Source organism: Helicoverpa armigera, chromosome 3 (genome assembly GCF_030705265.1).
Source record: "Helicoverpa armigera isolate CAAS_96S chromosome 3, ASM3070526v1, whole genome shotgun sequence".
Classification (NCBI taxonomy): domain Eukaryota; kingdom Metazoa; phylum Arthropoda; class Insecta; order Lepidoptera; family Noctuidae; genus Helicoverpa; species Helicoverpa armigera.
Window position 1 is genome coordinate 1904316 of NC_087122.1, and position 24500 is coordinate 1928815.

Consider the following 24500-nt stretch of genomic DNA (forward strand, 5'->3'; position numbering starts at 1 on the left):
TATTTTAGAATGGTAAACAAAAGGGACTGTATTATAGTGGAAAGAAAGGCGTATCTGCGGAGGTAGTAGAATGCTAACTCCTCTTTTGGCCATTGTAGGAGATCCTAAGGCTGATAAACAGTTGACCACGACTGCTCTGCAATGAGTGTTGTGAGAAGATTTGATCACCGAATAGTTTTATGGTACAAGCCTTGGCCTCTTAAAAGCAATTTTCTGACAACAAATAATGAGGATATATGGCAAAAAATGCCTGAGCTGTTTCTAAGAACTTCACAAGGCGTAATTTCAGAAAGTGCTTAACCTACTTAGAAGATTTCATATCTGATTTTGGCTCATATATTACCAAATACTTTTTTCTATTGCCAAATAGGACACCAATCCATCGATATGTAGATACCATCAATACCGATCGTATCGACAAAGGTAGATGAACTCCCATCCGACAAACACTTGAAAAGGTCACGCAAATACATGTTAATTTAATTAAAAAGAAACTATGACTAAGACGGGCAATATTGACGTTTTACCTCAAGAATAGAAATAGTGTATTTAGAAGATGTATTGTTATTAGAAGGAGTAAGACGAAATGTTCTTGTGCTAATGGTATGCGTTGAGCGTGTGCGCAGACATCAGAGTCGCGCACGCGTCACGCATAACGTTCTTTGAGCTTGTAGTGGGTACAGGTTGTGGTTTTGTTGAGGGACGAGGATATGTAGTTATAGATATATAAAGAAATAGAAATGTGCGTGGGGTGTAGGAGGAAAATTGTATTCATGTATTGTGGCAAGATCCTTGGGAGAAGGGCAGGAGGATGAAGATGATGATGATACGGCAAGATCCTACGAGTAACCACTTTAGGAATGAATATGACCCCAAAAGTTCGCTAAGTTGAATGAATAAATGCTAAATCGGTGGCTTATGAGAGATTTCTTTTGTGTCAGATTGGTAATTAAGAAATTCACAAATAGCTAAGAATGGGCAGTGACAGAGATGATTAGCAGTCTTGGATAAGTAACACTTTAAGATTATTTTTTGCCAAACAAAGTCACCTCAAAAAACACCATGTATAAACTAGTCAGTATAATACAATATTTGAATACAATCACCATTAGAACTGAGAGGATCACCGGCCACCGTTACCGACGAGCGGCGCGCGCGCACCCAAACCACAAAATACATAGGTACAGAAGTCAATCTACATAAAAAGCGCGTTCGAGTCACGCAGACATAGGTGTCTATGTGTGCGTGTTCACAGACGCGCTGTCTCAAAACAACTCAAAACAGTGCGAGCGGGGCTGCCGTTTTCTTGAGATACGCGCGTCACACACAAGGTAGATAAATGTGCACGCGTTTTGATACCTACCTAACTGTAATTTGACTGTAATATTTTTAATTTTAATAACAAAAGAAAAAGTAATAATGGAGCAACAAAAAAAGTCGTATTATAATTGTTCAGTAGACGGTTGTTTTAATACAACAATAAACAGTGAACTGTCGCTTTTTAGCCTGCCGTATTACATATAGTATGGACCTACTTATTTTCTCATATTTCGATGGTTCTTTTAATAAACGCAGTAGGTAGGAACAGTTAGGTGGGTAGGTAAGCGCCCCGGGCGCCTCTGGCCCAATGCCGTAATAAGTTTTGCTAGTGTCGACCCAGGCGAACCTCCCAACCTACCCTCAAAGATTATTACTAGTAGGAGTTGATAATTTTTGTGATCATGGCGAGAGTATGTTGTAAGGTAGACGAAATAAAACTCGCACATCAAGGTTTCTGTAGGTAGAAGCAAGCTTAGATCAGGGACTGTACCAACCCATTACATACAAAAATATTTTTTTCGCAAGTAAAGAGTAATAAGTAAGTACCTATATATGTATGAATAACAAAATTATAAATTGCGGTTTCTGAAAAAGTTCGGTATCTCGTTCAAACGAATTTCCGTTGAAAGTGTTTATTAACCTCATGTATGCCACATTAAATATTTTATTACTATTGGTTTATATTTCATTTTTCCTGTTTTATTCTCAACAATAAATCAAATAATTACGAGTACCACTACCACGTTAGTTTTATGCGCATAAAAAAGTTGACGACCCTAGCGCGACCGCCGAGTTTAGGCATGAAAAGTGAAGTACATACATGAGATTGACTTCTGTACCTATGTATGTATTTTGTGCCCAAACCGCGTAGGTACTTGGTATGGACGCCATTGGTCGCTCACTCCGCCTTATGTCTTCGTAGAACCATTTCGATCTAACAAATGATTTGTTACTATGCCTTTCCTACGTTTAATTAAACTTTTCGCAATCCTGGATTTCGTTTCTTGGTAATATTGAATATTAAAGCAAGCGGTATTGTGTGTTTGACCAGAATTTGCAATGAAGAAAAGTATGTTTTTATTACTTTTTCTACAAAGCCTACTTAAAGTAAGCTAACTTTGTAATAAATGTCAAGTCAATGCTTGCATCGGCGTAAATTGTCACATGGTGCAAACGCAACCAGGTACAAAGTGAATTCTTGGTCCCTCTCACCACTCATTGTCTCTTCATATTATTCCCGATCAGGACATTAAATATCTTTAAGTACCTATTCTCTTATTCACAAGAAGCTTTCTTTTTTCACAGGAATTCAGAGGAACCCAGACTCTTTATCTCAGAATAGGATTCAACTTTTAGCAACCACTAGAGTTTGAAATTATAGACAAGATACAAAAACACAAAACATTATCATACAATACGTCCTACTAAAATGGCAGAAGTCTTACAACATCGAACTCAAATATGAATAAAAAAAACTTCTATAGAGATATACAAAACACATTTGTGTTGTTAGGTCACTAAAGTATAGGTACCTCATCCAAGTCGGTTACGAAGTGTGTCTCGATACCGATGAATGATCAAATGTAACAGATGCATTGTTTTCTTGAATGCCACCCAAGCAGATATCGGTCGCGTCGCTTCTATTTTTATAAATTCTTAGAATGTTCAAATCCATTGTTTTGTTTGTCCACAAATTGATGAGTAGCCTCCATCTTGTCCTGTCAAACCTGACTGATTGAATTGCATATACAATGTTGCAGAGTTCATTAGTAACCCGCCCGCATAGATGCACAAAATATTTTAAAGATTTAAGTCGTACAACTAATTAAAATGCACATGATTTCGGTTTCTAGTATCTGCATAGTAAAGAAATACTATGAAATATTCATTTAATTGCTCGTTCCGTAGCTATTGTCTGCGTGACAATTTATAGCTTAGCTGGACAAAGAGTACCTAGGATTGCAGAAAAAAAATCAGTAACGACCTCGCCAAGGATTTATATTCCGCCTCTTGTATTTGCAGCTGTTTTTACCGAATTTATAACAACTGGGAACAATAAAAATTCTTTAAACGCACAAGGCATTTTTAATCGAGATGTATCAATGAGGTCGTAAATTAAAAAATCGTTGGTCGTGATTAGAATGTTAATTAATTCTAGTGGAGTATCATATTGCTCCTGTATGTACAGTGAGGCATGTATTGAAGGTAATGGGAGTAAAAACCAATGTATTGTGAGTAAGCGATGATATAATCAGGCGTCGGCGTCGGTCGGCGCCCGGTGCGTCAACCAGCCACATAGGGAGACACTGCCGTCATATCGAAGTGATAACCGAAATATGTACCGTGGGAGAAATCATCTTATAGAAAACTATGTCACTATTGATATTACTTATTTTTTTATGTTAGCCTAGGTATCCACTAACTACGATAATTAAATGTTTAGTATAACCTAACTACTTACGATTGATGATCTTGGGTCCTGGACCTAAGCCGGGACTCGTTCTTGCGTTTGATCACGCTGGTTTTCAGTTACAATCAGCCGGAGTTTTTGCAAACCTGGAGCAAGCGTGAAGTTTAATGCTCACACCTCCTCTTTGTGAGAAGGAGAGGAGGCCTGAGCCAAGCCGAGGAAAGATGAAATGGCAGATGATGATCATTATTCATTGCAAAAATAATGGTAAAATAAGTATACAGCGCTAGTCCTGTACCCACACCGTAAGTCCTGTCATAAACTAGTTTGTCAGTCCCACGTTCTTTAACAGTGACCACACTGACCACTGAACTGATAAAAAACGTAATTCAAATCTATTACCAAAACGATTCTCGCCGAAATCATGCAAAATACGTATTCCTTCAAACAACATTTCCACAACGACAATTATAAATAATGTAAGCCACAAACCTGCGCACGCGGCTCCACCGACGTAATATAAGAGGATAATCATAAAACATTCAACACCTGTAATGATCTACAATTCTACATGACAAATGAAAATCGATGATCGTGAACTTAGGCACGTTCACATATGGACATATCATGAAGGCAGGAAAAAAGAGCGGAGATGCTATAAGGCAGGTAGGTCAAGCGACTTCTTCTGGGTCAAAATACGTCATAACGATCAGTTACGAGTAAACTAACGAGGCTTTCGGGTTCCTTTAGACGTCTGTAGAAGATTTTTGGTGTTACAAAAAATGAGCGGGCCCTAGAAAAGGAATATGAGGGCAGAATCAGCGACGTTCCTCAACAGCCGAACACCCGCGTTTTGGCGACACCTTCTTAAGAGATTTTCCGTTATGCCATCTCCAGTCGTCGTTTTATTCTCCATGGCAATTTACACAAAGAACAGGAAAATTTCATGTCTGTCTGTACGCGTTTGACGTGGAGATGTGGCGATATGCATTCAATGGCCAGACTGCAGTCAGACGGCGAAGGGTGGGAGTCTACGTCATGAGCTTTCAATGTAAAGTTCATTGTTTGAAAGCTGTTTCGTGCGTAACAGTCAATTGTTCTTTTGTGGTTTTGAGAATTTAGGGCACCAACATTTTTGCATCAAATTAGGCAAAAGTATACTACTATATCCTATGAGTCTTGACTCAGAATTTACAAAAATACATGCTTGTAATTATACCTTGCTTAGATGGGCAATGATCCGCAATGCTTGTTGCTTTTAAATCAGTCTTATCTGTAATGTAGAAATAAATGTCTTGCTGTAATGTTACTGGATATTAAGTTAGGTTTACAATTATTTCCTTTACGAGCACTACAGTAAGTAGTCCATGGTTTAGCAAACTATACATCATCATACATGGCAGCGTCTATGGCGGATTAACGTTAACCAAAAAAAAAAAAAGAACTAGCAATTTTTTATTCAAAATTCAGTGCAGAGAAGCATGAATGCAAATAAGCCCGTGATAAGAATAATCACATAACATACATGATGAATGTAAAACAAAGGATAGCTTTGGTGCGAACTTCAACTCTGAAGCCAAAAGGATTGCCGACATTGCCCATAAATTTTCCTGACCCATTAAGGATATCCAGAAATAAATCTTCAGAAACTTAATTTTGATATTGTATTGCCGACAGGACTTCTGGCAGAGGTAAGAATACAAAGTCTATATTCCTAGAATTTGAAGAATAAGTCATTTTGGAGAAAAAAACTTTAGAGGACCATCTTACTCGGTGGGGTTGACGCAGTGAAGATAAAGCTGAACACAAGAAAATATAGGAAGGAGATAACTTTCATAACAACGCCTACCTGAGAGTGCCTTCAAGAGCGACCATTACACTTATTTAAAACCAATGAAAAGGCAAACTGACTTTAGCTATCGAGGGGCTTAAAACGATATGATCCTGTAATTAGCTCGATGATATCTGCTTGATAAGGGCGCCCTAAATCTCTATTGTAAGTCTTCTGCTTGGTGTCATATACTTAGAAGTAAAACACATATTTCTGTCAAAATTGAGTTTTTGTGTATTCCATATTTTACTCTGCTGCAATTTGCATAAATTGGGCTTTACAAAACATTTTAATGAGTAAATATTTCGTCCACGATTCGTCTTTATCTCGTCCTCAAAGAATAGAAGTCACGGTCTTCACCGATGGTTATCTATTGATAAATGTAGGATCACCAGAGTTTTTGACCCTTCCCGGATCTTCTAGATGACGCCTTTTCGACTTTATCCATATTTTTAATATGATCAGCTACTGTATATGCATCCTCGAAACTCATCAGCGATTGAATCTTAATGCTAACGATTTTCATTAGCATTTGCAGAATATATTAGTGGGTTTTAGATTTGATGTTTTGTTTACTATGAGAGGTTTTAGCATCCTTGGTATTAACCTTGGTCTGCAAACACGTGTGTTTACAATTTTAATTGAAGGTTAAAGTTTCTGTTTTGTTTCTGCTCTTCCAATTTACATGCAGCCTCTGAAAGCTATCGGGGAATGGGCCAAAAACCTGCATTTCTCATCGCTAAAGCGTTTTCATCATTGAGAAACCAGTTGCCCATTTTTTCAACTACCATTGCGACTGGTGTGTTCTGGTACGCAGTGCCTATGTATCCAAACTTCAGTCCACAATTTCAAAGTTCCTGAATTCACCAATTTTACACCCAAGCAAATCATAATATCCAAAAAAAGTTAACACCAGCTCTAAATGAAATCAAATATAACTGTAACATTTTGGGGCAGGTCCTTGCTCCAGCATTAGCATGTGTTATCAGACCATCAATGTTCGTATCGCGCCATCTGACAGCTCGGTCGCAGTCAGAATGTCTGCCGAGGCCTGCGATGCACTTCGACGAACACTTTGTTACGCAAATTATTGATGGAACTGAGTTTTGGGATGCTTTGCAGTTTTTTCACACCTGTGTTGGTTGTTCCCATATAAGTATTGCGATTTGGTGAAAAAGTGTCTCAGATTTACCACATACAACAGACGTAGAAAGAGGGAGAGTAATAATGACAAGCTTGACCTCGAAGCGAATCCAAAAAGCTAAACTTTTAGTATGCAGCAATTCTAAAATAGAAAATAAAATTGAAGAACAAAGGTTTTGATAATTCACAAACTGCGTTTCTAAGAAAACAAATAAAATACCAATAATAAAGTTATAAACTTGTAATGAATACCCCACGTCTATACCAGACATAGAACCAATCACATCTCCAACTTATTACATAGCATTGTCTTTAAAGTCCAAGTTTAATACTCATAGTCCGGTAGCTGTTACAGGTGTTCAAACATGACTTGAGTCTTGTAGAGCATGATTCAGGCGGTCTCGTGGGCCATACTAATGTGGAGTTCACGACGTTTCCGGCATAAATCCACCAGCTTACATCTCCTACTTGCAGACAGGCAAATTTGACAGTTATGAACGTTTAACGGACTTTATGCTTCGGCTCCGATGCTATCGGGCTCAAGTAGTCGTCGGTCTCCGATACCATCGCCGCCTCAGCTACCAGTGTACTCAAATCTTTCACGTGGACGAAATACAAATATGTATGGATTTTAATATTTAGAATTTCGGACATGTGCTGTTTAGCTTCTATTGGCACCGCGTACGTAAAGTAATTTCTTGGGAAATGATTGACGTAGTAGAAGATTATGTATTTCGATGGCCTTTTTAATATTCGTCGCGAGTAAGTTTTAAGTGCTTCATTAAATAACTGTATGTAACAACATGATTCTGACAATGCATTGTTCTGTAGATGCTTGTAGTATTGATATACAAGAATCAAAATTGTTTCACTAATCAAGATGAAATATTACTTGTTTAATTTGTAGATATCCATCTGGCTCACTAAACATACCATGTTTTTTGGTGAGTATAGACCAATCCTGCCAGCTAGGGGGAGTCTTGAGACATTTTCGGGAATAACGACGTCATGTGGGTCTTTCAGTCTCTTGACTTTAGCATAACTTGAACTTCTGTCATCTCAATTGTATAGAATTGCTATACCTCCGGGTATAAACAACGTGGTATGATTATGGAGCTAGACAATTTGCATCCAATAAATAGGAATGCAGCCTTTACACGATTTGTAATAAAAGAGATTTTTTAATACATAGAAAATAGCATTGACTTGTACCTAAACATTCAGCGTAACACAATAAAACTTTCCGCGATGTTAACACTGTAATTTAAACTCCTCATAGTTTCCGAGAAGTAGTTAAAAATCTAGTAAACTTGTGTTTACTATCGTTATAAATCTCCATGAATGAACCTTTTTGTCATTCCACGTAGGGCTGGATTTATGCAGGGTGATCGTGAACGCAACATAATGCGCGCACGCATCGTACGCGCAGTTCGATTTTTCCATATTTATAGCACTTTGTGTTGCAGATTCACACGATGCTACTATAAATAAATGTATGGTGCGTTCCGTATACTTTACCGAGGATTGTATAGGAGTTTAATGTGAGGATTGTCCGTATTTAATTAAAATACTAAAAGTATAAGGATCATGGCTCAAATGAACGTTCATCATAATTTATCCGATTTTTTAACGTAAAATATGACCATGATTGATCTTCAAAGTATGATTGATAATGCTCTTCGTAAAGATATAAGCATAATAGTTTTCTAAAAGCCAATATTTTCAACCTGCAGGGGTTGAAAAAATAGGCTACAAAATTAGGCCACTAAACTTAAACTTTTTTCATCACTTTTTCAAATCGTAGGCAATTACTACTGTAAAAGCCTGAGTCATCCAAATGCAACAGAATGCAAAAAAACACCAAATAAAAACACAAAGTTCAACGGTTCACCTACCTACCAAGCTACGTGTCATGCATCACCACGACCAGGTCTCCTCTAGGATGTCTTACTGACTACAGTTAGAACTCTGCCGAATATTGTAAATTGGTCGAGAGACAAACCTGTGAGGTGCAAGTGGCAGCCGTGATCTGCATCCCAATTAGTCCCGACAGAACACAGTATATAACAGCGAGGCTTCGCTTTGACCAGCACACATTCAGAAGCAGTTTAACACACAACACCCTTTGGAACAAAAGGGAATCGTAGTGAACATATTTTTGTCGAAAATCGTAAAGATGAAGTTCATAATTTCTCTGGTGGTTTTAAGTTGCGCGGTTTTCGAAGCTCGAGGATATCCGTACGCGTATTATCCGTCTTATGGAAATGTTGATACCTGTAAGTAGATTTTTGGATATTATCTTTTTGTGGGAATGTTTATTGATAAGTGACGATTTTTAAATTGTCTGGAACAAGGATAGTCATTAAAAATCATTACTACCCTAATTGAGAAGTCCAGCAGTGAGGCCATTAAAAAGTTGGGAAGATTTTTTTTATGTTTAGGCTAACAACTCTCTATTATTCTACTCTATTATTGTCTCTCAAAGTTTGAGACAATTGCAGTGTTGATGCGTAGATAATAAAAAATAGAGCTATTATGTGTGATGCTTTAACTTCCAATAAAACAAAAATAATTCTTATATATTTTGTCTTTGAATCAATTATAGGATTTCCCAAAAAATGTTGATTCTTTCGTCATTTAACTCTCTCATCGTTCTTTCACAGTCTCATACGGCGATGGCAGCCGCGGCGGCATGGCGATGAGTCGCTACTACAACCCTTACTACAACCCCAGTGCTGTCGGTGGCGGCATGGCTGCCTTCATGGTCCGCCAGCCTGAGGCCCAGGCCACGCCCTCCCAGTCCAGCCAGTACTACGTCCCCGACAGACGTCGCCAAACACAGCAAGAGGTCAACTACGCCCCTCCCCAGCAGAACGAAGTCTACTACCCTCAACAACCTGACAACCAAGCCTTCGTCCCCACTGAGGCCACCGAACTTGCCGACCCAACTGACAAGGCTGAAGCAGCTCCAACCACAATCAAATCTGTGGCTGTACCTGAACTGGTTGAGCCTGAAATCGAACAAGTTCCAGAGGAAGAACCCGTCCAAAAGCCAAAGAAGGTGAACAAGAAGAAGCAAGTCAAGAGGCCGATTGATGACGAAGATGAAGAGGAATATGCGCCAAGGATGCCTGCTGCTGCCTTCTTCCCCATGTTCTTCGGCTACGGTGGTCGCGGAGGTGGCCCCGGAGGTCCCACAGCCGTGGCTAACGCCTACAGCACCGGCAGAGGAGGAGTAGCCACGAGCCACGCCACCGCATACGGAACCCCCCGACAAGATGAGCGATCATAAATGTATCACAAGTTGTTAGAGATAAGTGTAAAGTTTATATCTTCATGTTGTTATATATTTTTATATGTATAGATTTAATGCGCATTTCATGATTCATTAAAATATTTTTTGCCATTAATCTGTGTACTTTAATTATTAAATTCTAGGCTCCTAATAACTTCTGCAGATTTTGCATCATTCTTATACGTAATAGGCCCCTATGCTATAATTTTTTCCAGGCGCTATGGAAATTTTATTACCTACTCTACTCGCTTAAGTTACTTATGTTAATATAATCAGTGTAATAAGTAGTTTAATAATTACTGATTTTATTGGTCCATCCGTAGCATAATTAAATATTAAATTTAAATACACCATTTTCCTAACTAGGTTCCAGAAAATAGTAAGTTGTAATAGTGCTCGTAAGTTGCCCCTATGCAGTTGAAGAGCAAAGGCCGTCCTGAAAGCGTCACCACAGTTTCTGTTAGTATGTTTTCCCCAAAATTAACAATTTTAACAAATAAATTAAGCGTTAATTATTTAGTTAGATTGTAGTCCAGGCCTGTTTTTGCTTACCTATTAAGTTAGTAGTAAGGATTCCTACTTATGTTATATTCTTCCTCTAATGCCCGATTTGGTAATTCGACTATATTTTCAGAAGGCGTATATAAACTATATATATATACTGATATATACTGCTCTGGCGAATAAATAAACGTTGTAAAATAAATCATGATGGGGATTCAATAGCTATAAGGCGCCATCTTATGCTTTTCACTCGAACCGGTCAGTCGAGTCTGCATATATTCTGGTCAATGCAGACAGACCAGGCTTTAAAATTGTTGGTAGATGGCACTGAACAAAGTAAACACAATTAAAATTATAAAATACTAGCCGCTTCCCCGCGGTTTCACCCGCGTCCCGTGGGAGCTACTGCTCGCACCGGGTTTAAAATATAACCTATGTTATTCGCAGATAATATAGCTTTCTAATGGTGAAAGAATATAATCGGTCCAGTAGGTTTTGAGGTTATCCATTACAACCAAACAAACAAACAAGGTTTCCTCTTTATAATATTAGTATAGATAAAAACTATTCTAGTAAAAAACCTAAAACTAAAAAGCTGAAAAGACACCACGACGTTTCAACCCCAAACAATTCTAAAATATAGTTGCCGACAAGGCCACTATATTTCCGCCGCTTGAGGTTCTCCGCGGCCACAGCTGCAGCCGCCGCACAGCACGCAGAACTTGCAAGGAAAAAGATTGGTCTAGGATGGGAGCTCTAAGGAGGCGGAAAGACAGTATTTCAATTATATTAATCTGTGGTGCTATTGATAAAAATTTGGATATTGTCAGCTGTCTGTCAGTGTTGTCAGGAATAAATAATTCGCATTTTATATAATTTAGATCTAAGCCGATGAAATTAAATTTGTCTTAAATGAAGGAAATACTGAAATATTGTCCATTATGAAATACAGTCATCAAGAATAACGTCTGTATAATGTCCAGGAAATGTGAACAGTACCGCCCAAGGACTTGTCATCAAGTAATCAGGAGAAAGAAAACCTCGTAAGTTTTACGAAAATCTATACTAATGTTATAAAGCTGAAGAGTTTGTTTATTTGTACGCGCTAATCACAGGAACAACTGGTCCGATTTGGATAATTCTTTCAGTGTAGTGAATAGCTCATTTATCAAGGAAGGCTACAGGCTACAGGCAACTCTTTATCCTGACAAAGGCAGTAGTTCTTACAGGATGCGGGTGTAACCGCTGGCAGAGGCTTGTAATAAATACCTAATGGCCAAGTCTCCTTTAGTTAGTTACTCTAGATTAGCTGTTTGATTGAGTGGGGTTGCTCTAGCGAAGAGAACTAGGTATACAAACTTCTTCTCACAACCGGAAAAAAATAATCCATTCATTTTTAAGGCTCTGGAAGTAGACTATAAGTTTACCAAACATTCAAATCGGTTCAATAGTTTTGGTGTGAAATGTAGGTAGGTACTGTATATTGAAATAAACTTAGACTTTAACTCAAAACTGTTTTAGCTGCTATGTTTATCCTTTACTTTGTTAATTTACGTCACTATATATGTAGATAATTAATTCTTAAAAAGATCAAAGTTTATTCGTATTTTGATGTAAATGAAACCTTTGACTATTTAAAACAAATTGAGTTAATTATCATAACAAATCTTATAACTTAATAACTGAGTCATAGAACTCGATAACTTTTTTTTCTGGTTTAATTGATATCTATTCATATTCATAATCATGATTATCTTCACGGTCATGTCATCATTCTTGATGGGTTTCTAATAAAGATTGACGTCATGATAAAGTAAAAAAATACATAGAATTTTTACTTGTGGAAACTTTTATTAAAAACTATGGTAGTCACAGTATCAGTTTACACGTGTAAAATACAGTATAAAAACGGCCACATTTTTGTTACAATTATTATATCTAATTTTATCTCGGATAGATTCTTGGCATTGTTATTGGTTCAAGGTTTTCGCTCTATGGGTTTGTGGGTTGCGTACGCGGTTGCATGACTGGCCGCAGCTCCACCCTTTCCCGTGCTGTAGGCATTGGCTACAGCTATAGGTCCACTACCACCACCCCATCCAAAGATCATTGGGAAGAAAGACCCTCCTCGCAGAAACTTGGCTTGACTAGGATAATCTTCCTCATCGTCATCGTCTTCTTCATCGAACCATTTCTTTTGCTTCTTCTCTTCAGGAACCTTCTTGGTCTGTTGAATTTCCTCTTTGGGTTCCTCAATTTCAGGTTCAATAAGTTCTGGTACTATAGCTTTTTCGGTTGTTGGGATTACTTGATCGTTAGGTAAGATGAGTTCAGTAGCTTCGGCTGGTACTACTGCGGGGTTGTCTTGTACTTGAGGGTAAAATGGTGCATTCTCCTGAGGTGGTGTGTCATTAACTTCCAGTAGAGCTTGACGGCGCTTGACAGCTTGGTGGTATTCGATGGCCTGCTGAGAAGTTAGTCTGGATTCAGGCTGGTAGACGGAATAGGTCGTTGGTCCACCTCTAATGATCCGTCGGTTGGCATAGGGGCCATAGGAGCGGCTAAGGACTCGGCCACCACGATTTTCGTCACCGTATGACCCTGTAGATGAGATAAAATACCACATGATACTTAAAAGACACTGGTTGGTGGCAGAAATTAAACTTTTAACTTGTAAAAATCTTACGTACACTAATCGACTTAGCATAATTTAACATCAAAGACGTAATATAACAATTGGACCAAAAGATAAAAGTTTAACAGGATGTATCAATAGACTAGTAAACATAAGAGACAAACTACTTACAAGTATCCACGTTTCCCGAAGAAGTATACACAGGGTACGGGTACCCGCTGGCTTCGAATACCACAAAGGTCAGAACCATTAACAAGAAGACCAACTTCATTTTGATTTCCAAGTTCACTTGTTCAATGTTACACGTTAAGTAGCAAGTAAGATTCTGTTGTCAACAGTCAGAATTCGCGTTATATAGTTCATTCTAAAGAACCTCATTGGGATGCAGCCCACGGATCACGTCTGCATTTGTGTGTGCTAGATACTAATATTCATTGGTTATAAGCTTTAGATTTCTGGAAACTTTATATTCTGCGTCGTTTATTTCCTTGGCCTACCAAAATGTCTATTAATAGACCGGAATTTTTACATGGACATAAATAATGAGGCAACGAGATTAGGAAATGTTCTGGTTCAATCAAGAGTTTGCTGCGATAAGGGGTAGACTTCTGGTCAGACCGTTATCAAATAGCCTTTCTGCAATCAAATCTTGATCTTAACCTACTTTGGTTGGTGGTCTTTGTGGTCTCCAGAAAAAAAAGTAGTCTACTTCAGATAAAAATAAAAGTTGTTGAACCGGCTTTTCCGGTCTAGTCCAAAAAACCCCAACAAGCATACCACGGTCTATGAACACCAAAACAAATGCAATTCGAAAATCTGGGAAAGACCGCGCATATTTTGACATTTGCAATCATGAACCGTATACGTAGATACATAATTTTGACTGTAATTAGCAAAATAGGGGAACCCGTTTCTTACGTCAGAAGTTTATAATTAACCAACGAAAAAGTACCGGACGTTAGAAAAACCAGTATGGATGAAAAAAGTATGCAAATGAAGTTAATAACATTATATGTGTTTATTTTAAAGAAGCTGAGTAAACTACTTAACATGAATTATTTAAAATCGTGATGTACCTACGTTTAATGGGTTGTGCGGTGAAACAATAGGGTTTTACCGGACATCCTCTGTACCTATTTGCCTTGATTTTTTTCCATTATTTACATGGAGGTTCAGACAGATCAAACATTTATGTTTTTTTCTGTTGTTTTCCTCTCGAAGTTGAATTTGCACCCTGCAACTGCCCTAAAATTCTTAGGTTGTACTGAGTAACTATAACGATATCCAAACAGCCGTCTTTCCGTCAATTAGTCAAATCAATCAAGGTTATTCTATTTCTACATACAAATTGGATCACCTACAATTATAATCTTGCACATCTTGAAGATTCTTTGAAAGCTTTTCCTAGAAAAGCAGTATGGACACAGTGTAATTTTGGTACAGAGGATCTAAGGCGGACTCCCCTTGTCAGAGAAATATTTTCTAAGTTTTCTTGGCGATTTGTCGTGTGTCCCTCATATTAGTCATCAAAGCGTTAATTATGAAATCTCAATGCGTGTTATTCTCGCGTGACGTGACTGCTACAGTTTTTTGTTCGCGAGATATGTTCACAACATTGTCGGCCTCGCCGTAACAGCGGCAGCTAGACAACTTGATATAATTGCTGATCTGATAAACTTGTAAGAAGGTTCAGATACTGATAAAGATGAGCAGACATAGTGACTGCGGCAGTCTTTATTGTTCGAAATGAAGTCACAAAGAAACCTCCCCAAAAGACTATTAGAAGTATAGATAGGTATTTGTGACGAAGACATCCTAATAAATCTAGAATGTTTTAAACTTTAAATTGAAAATAGATCTGTACAGAGGAATAAAATTTTATAGCCTGTTTTCCAGTATACCAAAGGAAAGTTATGTCAAATGATCTCGCTATAGGACTTAGAAAACGATGGTATACATGGTCACAGACTTCTATAGTCTTTATTTCTTTGATTGTAGATACCTAAGTTTATTTCAATGTGGAACTTCTGATCGCCGTTTATCGCTGTCAATGTTGACCATCGATCATAAAAAATTAAAATAGTTGATTATAATTATTTTTTTATTAGAAGTCGTGTTAATTTCCATGTTCATGGAAATATTACATCGCTATGTGAACATCACGTGACGTATATAGATCAGGAAGCGATCGCCATCTTGTTTTTTTTTTATTGAAAGATGTTTGTATTGTTTGTTTTTTCGCTGTCTAGATCTCTAGACAACTTGTTTTTGTGTAATAAATTAATTTTATTGTCTGACTGACAGTAATCATCAATTATATTAATGCTGTTTATGCAGTTATATCAACCATTTGCGGTTTTCCCGCGCTTTCATCTGCCTCCCATGGGAACTTTTTCCCGTATCGGGATAATATATGTTACTCGAGAAGAGTGAAGCTCTCCAAAAGTGAATAGATTTTTTTAAATTGGTTCATTAGTATCGGTAAACAAAGAAACAAAACCTCTATCCTCGTTAGTACTTATTAGTAGTATGGATTTGTTTATATTCACTTCGATAGAAACGTTGCATCAATATGAAAAATGGCTAGTGGAAGCTACGTTTTTTGACATAACTAAAGCGACTTGTGGTTTTAACATTTTAGTCAAAATTGCTCTTTGCAGACTACTAAAAACTTTAACGTTGGTTCTTAGAGTCGAGACATAATTACAGAAAGAAATACAAAACACATATTTACAGTACAAACTGTAGGTCCCGGCTGTCATTGAACATCCTTGGCAGTCGTTACGGGTAGTCAGAAGCCAGTAAGTCTGACACCAGTCTAACTAGGGGGTATTGGGTTGCCCGGGTAACTGGGTTGAGGGGGTCAGATAGGCAGTCGCTCCTTGTAAAGCACTGGTACTCAGCTACATCCGGTTAAACTGGAAGCCGACCCCAACATAGTTTGGGAAAAAGGCTCGGAGGATGATGATATTTACAGTACAAACTGCATAGAACTGAGCATAATTACTAAGTAGTAGTTAAAATTCAAGCAACAGTCTGGCTTACCATTGACTTAGCTGCGTTTATTATAGGCGGTAAGGCACGGGTCATAAACCTCTGTGATGACCTCCCACAATGTGATAAGCGTAATTAGCGAGAAGATTGTAAAACAGTGCACGCGTATATGAAGTATTCATTCCAAAACATGAAGTGGAAAATAACTTTTATTCCAAATAGACCTTTTTACGCTTATTAAAAAAATAAGACTGGACCTTAATAATTAGTTCATTAGACTCTGACGCTATTATTTGTACATCTTTTGGGCAGGCGCAAGGGATAGTCAGAACAGCGGGGACCACCAGGGCCAAGGTCTGCCGGGGCTGGGGGTTTGTTCGAAAGCGTTACCGCGGCCCCAGTACATAAAAGGCCTACGACGGAACACGATGGTTTTTAGTCAGTAAGAATCTGACACTCCCTCACCGCTGCTAACCCACAGAGGGAGGGGTCATGTGATGATTTTTTTAAATTGCGTTGAACGGCTTCAAACGTAGGTACGGTGTTATGGAGAATCACATTATAGATCTATTAAAGTTAAGAGCTGACTTTGAGCATTATTTTATTATCATAATATATTAAAGCTTTAAACATTTTCCTTAGCTTTGTCTAAGTATTTACTGAAGGTTACCATTTAAGTCTACCTTGATTGATTCAAAGTTGATAGCAACTTTGATAGGTAATTCATAATCGTACACTAACGTATGTTGCAAATTATAAATTTATTACAATAATGCAGGATAGAGTATTTTATGATGTGGAATAAACGCTATAAATATACGTTTTATTAGAATCTTGTTGTTGCCTACAGATGACCGTTGCGTAAGTGTGCAATAGTTAGCTAAGTAGTTTTAAAGACGAACAGAAACACTTTCCTACGCATATTCAAAGTCAAAAAAGTTTAAGATTGATAACCTAATCGCAAAACTGTGATTCCTACACTTTTCTCAAAAATATTGGAGTCTCCGAGTCTAATCTAATGCAGCTAAGAACCTGTATTCTAGCTATATGGAGCGATAGCATATCTGTGTTATATACACCTCAATTCTAGGGAAATCCTGTGGTATGACTGGTCTTCAGATTTCTGACTTCTGTCTACCCCTTACCTAAAGCCTTGCCTGCCCTAAAGATGTACACAAATGATAGCGTCGGAGTCCAATGAACTAATTATAAAGTAGAAGGTTACTCCAGATCTAGATAAAACATTTATAAAAGTTCACCCAGATAATTCTGAGATGGCACCCGGATGCGGTTTTATAACATACATTACTTGCGTTTGCGCAGAAATCGTGACTGATTCGCTATTCTTAACTTTATATACAGATCATCTACACTTAGAATGTAAAGAGGTCGTTAGATGATTTGTATCAATTAAAAAAGAGGTATTATTACATAAATTATTTATAAAACCACAAACAATACCGGTTTTTATTTATTTCCACATATGCCCTTAGATGATTATCATAATTACTCACATATCTATGAATTTAATTGTTTATATTCCTTTGAAAAACTAATCGTTTGTTTGTTTATAGACCAGAACAAATAAAAGACATCAAGAGACCAGAACAAAAAAAAGAATCGAAGAAATTGGAAAGTAAAACTAGGTACGTTGTCTGTTTTATTCTAGCGCAATTCTTAAAAATAAATAGATAGGCGAGTACGGTAGCAAAAACTAGAAAATGTGCTGTAGGTCACTGATTAGCCAGGGATGAATGGGCTCTCAAGATCCACACTTATAACTTCCTCTGGTTCCCATCTTATCTAGACACACGGCAGTGTGTCCGCCAAGTTCGAGCAAAAAAGGCGACACACCGGCCGGGGTTATATTACACGAACCATTTCGGGCCAAATTCGACCCCCCTGTAACTCAAAATCTATTTTATTTACGCATATCAAATTTCTAGTATCTGTTGAGACCCCCTCACTTATCTAAAATACAAAATTTCATTAATATACCTATTGTAGGTCTTGAGATATTGACGTCAGAAAATCGCTATTTTTACTATACACTCACTGATTGACTGACTGACTGACTCACTCATCAAAAACCTAGACCACTTCCAATGGTCGTATTGACTTGAAATTTGGCATGGAGGTAGGTCTTTATGTCAAGGTAAAGGGAAAAATCTGAAAATGGCCAAGTGTGAGTCGGTTTCAAAATAATGAAGGTGTTTTATACCCGGTGTAAATTTATACCCCTAAGGAACTAAAACGAACTAAATTTATCTATATTTATATAATATATCTTCGAATGGTACAAAGGTTTATATTTAGTCAAAGTAAAGTAAAAATCTGAAAACGGCCAAGTGTGAATCACTTTCGAAAATAACGAATGTGTAACTTTGATCCACGAACATAATATATGATAACATGTCATGTCAGTCAGTTGGTAAATCTAGTCATAGTTAATCTAGTTCATTTCTTTGTAAGAAACATAGTGCATATTAAAAAATCTAAAAGATAGTATAAATGAGACATTTCTTTAACTAACTTCATCATAAGAAAAAAATAAAATAAACAACCTTACAAAAATAAATGAAATCCCACCCAAAACAAAAATGTGAAAGACTGCCAAGTTCGATAATATGGGAATGCTTCGCCTATAAAAGAAGTGAGATCTGAATAAGTACCAAGTTCCATACACATACCTCAGTTAAAAATAGTTACTTTTTAATGATGATTACTTGGCAAGTTACTAAACGCACCTACTAAACGCAATGAATCAAGTAATTAATTTTCTATTAAAACTTGCCAAGTAATCATCATTAAAAAGTAACTATTTTTAACTGAGGTATGTGTATGGAACTTGGTACTTATTCAGATCTCACTTCTTTTATAGGCGAAGCATTCCCATATTATCGAACTTGGCAGTCTTTCACATTTTTGTTTTGGGTGGGATCACTCTAACATAGATAGTTTGTGAGTAAGGCCGCGTTTCCACTGACGCGGAGCTGGGCGGAGAGGAGCTGAGCGGTGCACAAATTGACCAATGACAATGCTTGAAATCTCCGCTCCGCTTCAATGGAAACAGTACGAGCGGGGTGGAGCAGAGCTGAGCGAATATTCATACATCGAGGCGGTGCAGTGCGGAGGACAGCGAGCATTGGGGTGGAGAGCGGAGAACAGCGGGGCGGTACGGAGCGGTGCGGAGCGGGGCGGTGCGTGACTCGTGTGCAGTGTGTCAGTTGTCTTCGTTACGTCACTAGGTGCATTCAAAGTCTTCATCGCTCCTCTCCGCCCAGCTGCGCTCCTCTCCGCCCCTCTCCGCCCAGCTCCGCTTCAGTGGAAACACTGACCACTTTTCACCGCTCTTCTCCGCTCCTCTCCGCCCAGCTCCGCGTCAGTGGAAACGCGGCCTAAATGTGTTTGTTTGTAACTCCTTCATGCGCAAACAGCTGAACGGATTGTGATAAGACGTAGCAGTAATATTGCTTACACATCCAAGTGGGGAGAAAATCGTTCTTTAGAAAGCAGGTGAAACCGCTTGCGGAAACTCGATAAAACATCTAGTATTTGTTTTCAAAATAAAACATTCCGGTATCCACGTGCAACATTCATAATAAGAATCGATGAACACAAAGTCTTTCATAACGTGTGTATGAATTGTTATCATGGTGTAATAAGATAACAAGAGCACCCACCCACTGCAAATTGAACAACAGCCTACAGTTCCCGATATTTAATTTTAAAAGGAATCGTGAATCCCAGCTTTTTGGTTGATCCGGTCGGTTACCTGATCGCTGTAAAGTGCAAACTACCATACATATCCGTACAGTCAAAAGAATTAATCTATTGACCAACTAAAAGTTTGTATGTCCCCGCATATTCCTTGCTCTAAGAAAGCCTGAAGTACGAAAATATTATTCTTTTAATTAACTGGGTTGAGGAGATTAGATAGGCAGTCGCTCCTTGTAAAACACTGGTACTCAGCTGCATTTGGTTAGACTGGAAGCTGACCGTAACATAGTTGAGAAAAGGCTCGGGAGAAGGAAGATGGACTAAAGTATATAACCTGGTCACTTAGGGTATAAGAAAAAGCCACTATTGCAGGGGTAGGGACTATGGTAGGTGTCTCTCGTTTCAGGACGAGTTTAGGCTATATAGTGTCAGACTTGCCCGGAAGCTACGCTCGTTTATCGGTCATTTCTTATCGTTTGTTTACACAAAAACCAAAGGAAACTACGGCGAGCGCAAAAACTACAGTTCGAAATGTTTCAACCCAGATTTATCAAAAAATGGCTCAACCAAACCTATGGCTAAATGAATTTGTCATTAGGTACCTACAATATTGCAGTAACTTACTGATATGATTCATATTCTGTTTTCAACATTTTAGGGGCTCCTCTTATCAGATTTTCCTAAAATACAGACTTGAATTGCTATGTTGTTATAATCTCAAGGAGTAAACAGAGTCGCAGGCAGCAGTAAGCTAGTTAATACAAACATAACAAACACAGTTATCAAGGTCAATAATGCATCTAAAGGCATCGCGTCATTGAGGGCGTTAACAATACAATACTCGTCCATTTTGATAACCATCAGTTTCAGATGATGAAAGGTCAAATGTCGTGATTACGGACCTCCTAATGAGATAACATCCTTTTATAATAATGCTTAATATGCATCAAACTGTTTTGTTCTTCTCCAATAAAAGAAAAATGAAATCAATTCGTAGTAGTCATCAATTAAGGCTAAGTTGGTTTTAGTTCGACGTTTTAATATTATGTCAATTTATTAGTTTCTGGTCTTATTTGAACTGGTTTATTAGGCGAAAAACCTTGATATGATAAATCGTTTTTTATTCTAATGTGGATATTTCTAGTAAATGCACATAAATAATAATTTAATCAGTTGAAATGTCGAAAATACGTGGTGTTTTCATTTAGATATCCAAAGTAAGTTTGTCGTTACTATTGGGCGTATTATTCTCTCTCCTTTCTAGGGAAATGATTGATAGCATTCAAATGGGAGATTGTTTGGTCTAAAAAAAATATTTGATAGGAATTGATCGAAATGTGTTTATTAGGCTGTCCGTACAACACAGACGAGGCAACACAAGGGAAATGACACAATAAGAGCAAAACCATAACATTGCACCGTAAGAGCCACTCATTCATACTGTGCATTAATTAGTAGGTACTCGATGCATTGTTACAAGCCAAGGTGATCTTATACTGTACCTAAATACTGTAGTTCAAGGATAGCCAAAGACGAAGATGCCATGATATTCACTATCGCTTCTGACTAATCTCAGCTCGACAAAAACTGTGGCTTTACTACATTCATAACCTGTTGTGGGAAGTATAAAGCGTTATAAAAACTAATTGTTTTTCCCGTACATACGTATGTATGAGTTCCTATGAACTTTGAACACGCTCAGGCACTTAATATAAAAGGATGCTAACTACTAAACGTAGTCAGTTAACGAAGGAATCATGAAGGCGGTGCGCTCTTGCATCGTCCTCTGCCTCATATTAGGCTATAGCGATGCATCAGGTAATTGTTATTCCAGTTTTTGCGTCGTTATTGTTCAGTGATTACAGTTTTTGTAACGCACGAAAAACTTTTATGATATAAGCAGTCGACATAATTAAAAGTTTATTGCGATTAAGTGATAAAGTTTATGTGTTCTAATGACATAACATTTTGTTTTCAGTGAGGATCGGGCGCGCGTACTCGCACGGCGGTGGGGGCGGTGGGGGTGGCGGGGGCGGTGCATTCGGGTTTGGCGGCGGTGGTGGCGGCGGCAGCGCCGGCTATGGCGGCGGCTATGGCGGCGGCTCTGCTGTGTTCGGAGCTAGCTTGGAAGGCGTCCGCGATGGTGTCGGCAGCATACTCAGTGACGTGCAGTCCGGACTCAGTGCGCTCGGAAGTGCAGGCGCGGGCTTCAGCGCCGGCCTGGGCGGGAGCGGAGGCGGCCTAGGCGGAAGTGGAGGCGGAGGCGGAGGAAACTATAAATCAGTTTATACGAAATCAGACGACGGAAAATCTGGTGGTTTCGCTTTTACGGGAACACTTGACGGTGGTAAAGGTGGATACGGCGGCGGCGGCGGATACAGTGGAGGAGGCGGCAGCAGTGGCGGCGGAGGTTACGGAGGCGGCGCCGGCTTCGGTTCCGGTGGTGGATTCGGTGGCGGAGGAGGCCTCGGAGGAGGAGGCTCGGGAGGATCTGGCGGCTCTGGAGGACGAGGCGGCTCTGGAAGTGGAGGATACGGTGGTGGAGGAAGTTCCGGGGGATACGGTAGCACAGGCAGTGGAAGTGGGGGAATTGGCGGTGGACTGAGTTTTGGTGGTGGCCTCGGAGGAGGTGGCGGTGGGGGCAGTGGAGGTGGATATGGCGCCGGTGGCTCAGGCAGTAGTGGTGGCCTATTAGGCAGTGCTAGTGGAGGTGGAGGATATTCCGCCGGAGGTGGCCACGGAGGTAGTGGTGGATCTGGACACGGAGGCAGCAGTGGATCTGCCCACGTATCAGCTAATTCCGGCAGCAGTGCTGGTGGATTTGGAGGTGGATTCGGCGGTGGTAGCGGCGGCGGCGGTGGCGGTGGATTTGGAATCAGTGGAGGAGGCGGATCTAGTGGCGGCTACGGAGGTAGCTCAGGAGGAGGCCACGGAGGCAGTTCAGGACATGGCAGTAGCTCTGGAGGTGGCCATGGAGGTAGCTCCGGGGGTGGACTGGGCGGTGGAATAAGTTTTGGAGGTGGACTTGTTAGTGGCGGCAGTAGTAGTGGAGGACTAAGTGGAAGTAGTGGAAGCAGTAGCTCTGGAGGATACGGAGGAAGTGGCGGCCGTGGGAGCGGCGGCGGCAGCGGCGGGGGTAGTGGCGGTGGATATGGAGGAGGTTTTGGAGGAGGCCTCGGCGGTGGAAGTGGAGGTGGCCTCGGTGGTAGTGGCGGAGGAAGCCTAGGCGGCAGTAGCAGCGGTGGTTACGGCGGTTCAAGTGGGGGAAGCAGTGGGAGCATCGGTGGGTCAATCGGAGGGGGCTCAAGCAGCGGCGGGGGCTATGGCAGCGGCAGTGGGGGAGGCTTCGGCGGCGGTGGCGGTGGAGGCCTTGGCGGTGGAAGCGCCGGTGGCTACGGTGGTGGATCAAGTGGTGGCCGTGGAAGTGGCTCAGGAGGCGGCAGTAGCTCACTCGGGGGTTCATTCTTAGTTGGGCTTTCTGGAGGCGGCTCAGGAAAAAGCCTTGGCGGTGGAGGAGGTTCCGCCGGAGGAGGCGGTGCTGGCTATGGCGGGGGTATTGGAGGAGGTAGTGGAGGCGGGTATGGCGGCGGACTCGGCGGTGGCAGCGGAGGTGGCCTAAGCGGGGGTAGCGGAGGTGGCCTAGGCGGGGGTAGCTCCGGCGGCAGCGGCGGCGGTTACGGAGCCAGCGGCGGCTCTGGCGGAGGAGGCCTCTCATTCAGTGGAGGTTTTGGAGGAACTGGCTCTGGAGGCGGACTTGGCGGAGGTGCCGGCGGCGGTGGAGGAAAAGGCTACGGTGGAGGTAGTGGCGGCGGATTAGGATTGGGTAGTTTAGCTAAATCCTTCCTCGGTGGTTTAAGTGGAGGGTTTGGCATAGGCGGCGGCGGCGGCAGCGGTGGCGGCGCCAGCGGAGGTGGTTACGGAGGCGCTCGAGGTGGAGCCGGCGGCTACGGTGGCTCTTCTGGCGGAGCAGGTGGTTACGGGGGTTCATCTGGCGGCGGCGGTGGCTATGGCGGGGCCGGTGGTTACGGTGGCTCGTCCGGTGGAGCATACAGCAATAGTGACGCGTCCAGCGGAGCTGGTGGATACGGAGGATCAGGCGGCTATGGCCAGTCAGGAGCTTACGCGTCAGCGAAAGCCTCAGCCTCAGCAAACGCAGGCAGTTACGGATAAGACATACTAGTAGTTCTATGTACATAGTCAGGATAATACGGCCATATTGATTGTAATTGTAAAGTGATGTTTATGCCTCGTAGTCAGTAAACTTATTTATAGTTTTATTTTGTTGTTTTATTTCTCAATTCCAAATATACCATGTTATTTAGGTACTATCAGTTAGGTACAAACTTATGCCTGAAGTTCTCATTATTCTACATTAGGTTGATTGTTTGTCTGTAAAAGGCACTGACTTAATTCATTTCAAATGCACGAAGTCAGACACGATTCCAAGTAATTTTGCAAAAAGTACCTCAAAAAAGTACCTACCTTTTCTGTTGCGAAAAAAGTTCAATTTAAGCAGCAACATCTCTAACTAGGTAGGTATACATAAAACTAAAAAATTGCCATAAAATTGAAACAGAAACCATACAGAATAATTAAAATTTGGGTAAATTCTCAAGTCTGTACAAACTGACAATATTTACCTACGTAT

At 40.1% G+C, this 24500-nt stretch overlaps 3 protein-coding genes across 3 annotated transcripts; 2 read left to right on the forward strand and 1 right to left on the reverse strand.

The window, feature by feature from the left end:
- Positions 1–8793: 8793 nt before the first annotated feature.
- On the forward strand, positions 8794–10114 carry LOC110377535 (uncharacterized). Its single transcript, XM_021336467.3, has 2 exons — positions 8794–8980; positions 9368–10114. Exons 1-2 carry the CDS (start codon positions 8881–8883, stop codon positions 9994–9996), a joined length of 729 nt encoding a protein of 242 aa, XP_021192142.3. The 5' UTR covers positions 8794–8880; the 3' UTR covers positions 9997–10114.
- Positions 10115–12331: 2217 nt separating this feature from the next.
- Positions 12332–13469, reverse strand: LOC110377515 (uncharacterized). Its single transcript, XM_021336440.3, has 2 exons — positions 13310–13469; positions 12332–13104 (listed from the first exon to the last, which is right to left on the reverse strand). Exons 1-2 carry the CDS (start codon positions 13407–13409, stop codon positions 12482–12484), a joined length of 723 nt encoding a protein of 240 aa, XP_021192115.3. The 5' UTR covers positions 13410–13469; the 3' UTR covers positions 12332–12481.
- An 8054-nt stretch (positions 13470–21523) lies between these two features.
- Positions 21524–24129, forward strand: LOC110377516 (uncharacterized). The gene is made up of 2 exons (XM_021336441.3): positions 21524–21670; positions 21831–24129. The coding sequence occupies exons 1-2, from the start codon at positions 21610–21612 to the stop codon at positions 24020–24022; spliced, it is 2253 nt and encodes a 750-aa protein (XP_021192116.3). The 5' UTR covers positions 21524–21609; the 3' UTR covers positions 24023–24129.
- The last annotated feature ends 371 nt before the right edge of the window (positions 24130–24500 follow it).

Excerpts from the sequence above, each read along its gene's own strand:
- LOC110377535 (XM_021336467.3), top strand. The coding sequence starts at position 8,881 with ATGAAGTTCATAATTTCTCTGGTGGTTTTAAGTTGCGCGGTTTTCGAA. Across the intron at positions 8,981-9,367 it reads TTATGGAAATGTTGATACCT|TCTCATACGGCGATGGCAGC; the intron begins GTAAGTAGATTT and ends GTTCTTTCACAG.
- LOC110377515 (XM_021336440.3), bottom strand. The coding sequence starts at position 13,409 with ATGAAGTTGGTCTTCTTGTTAATGGTTCTGACCTTTGTGGTATTCGAA. Across the intron at positions 13,105-13,309 it reads TTCGGGAAACGTGGATACTT|GGTCATACGGTGACGAAAAT; the intron begins GTAAGTAGTTTG and ends TCTCATCTACAG.
- LOC110377516 (XM_021336441.3), top strand. The coding sequence starts at position 21,610 with ATGAAGGCGGTGCGCTCTTGCATCGTCCTCTGCCTCATATTAGGCTAT. Across the intron at positions 21,671-21,830 it reads AGGCTATAGCGATGCATCAG|TGAGGATCGGGCGCGCGTAC; the intron begins GTAATTGTTATT and ends TTTTGTTTTCAG.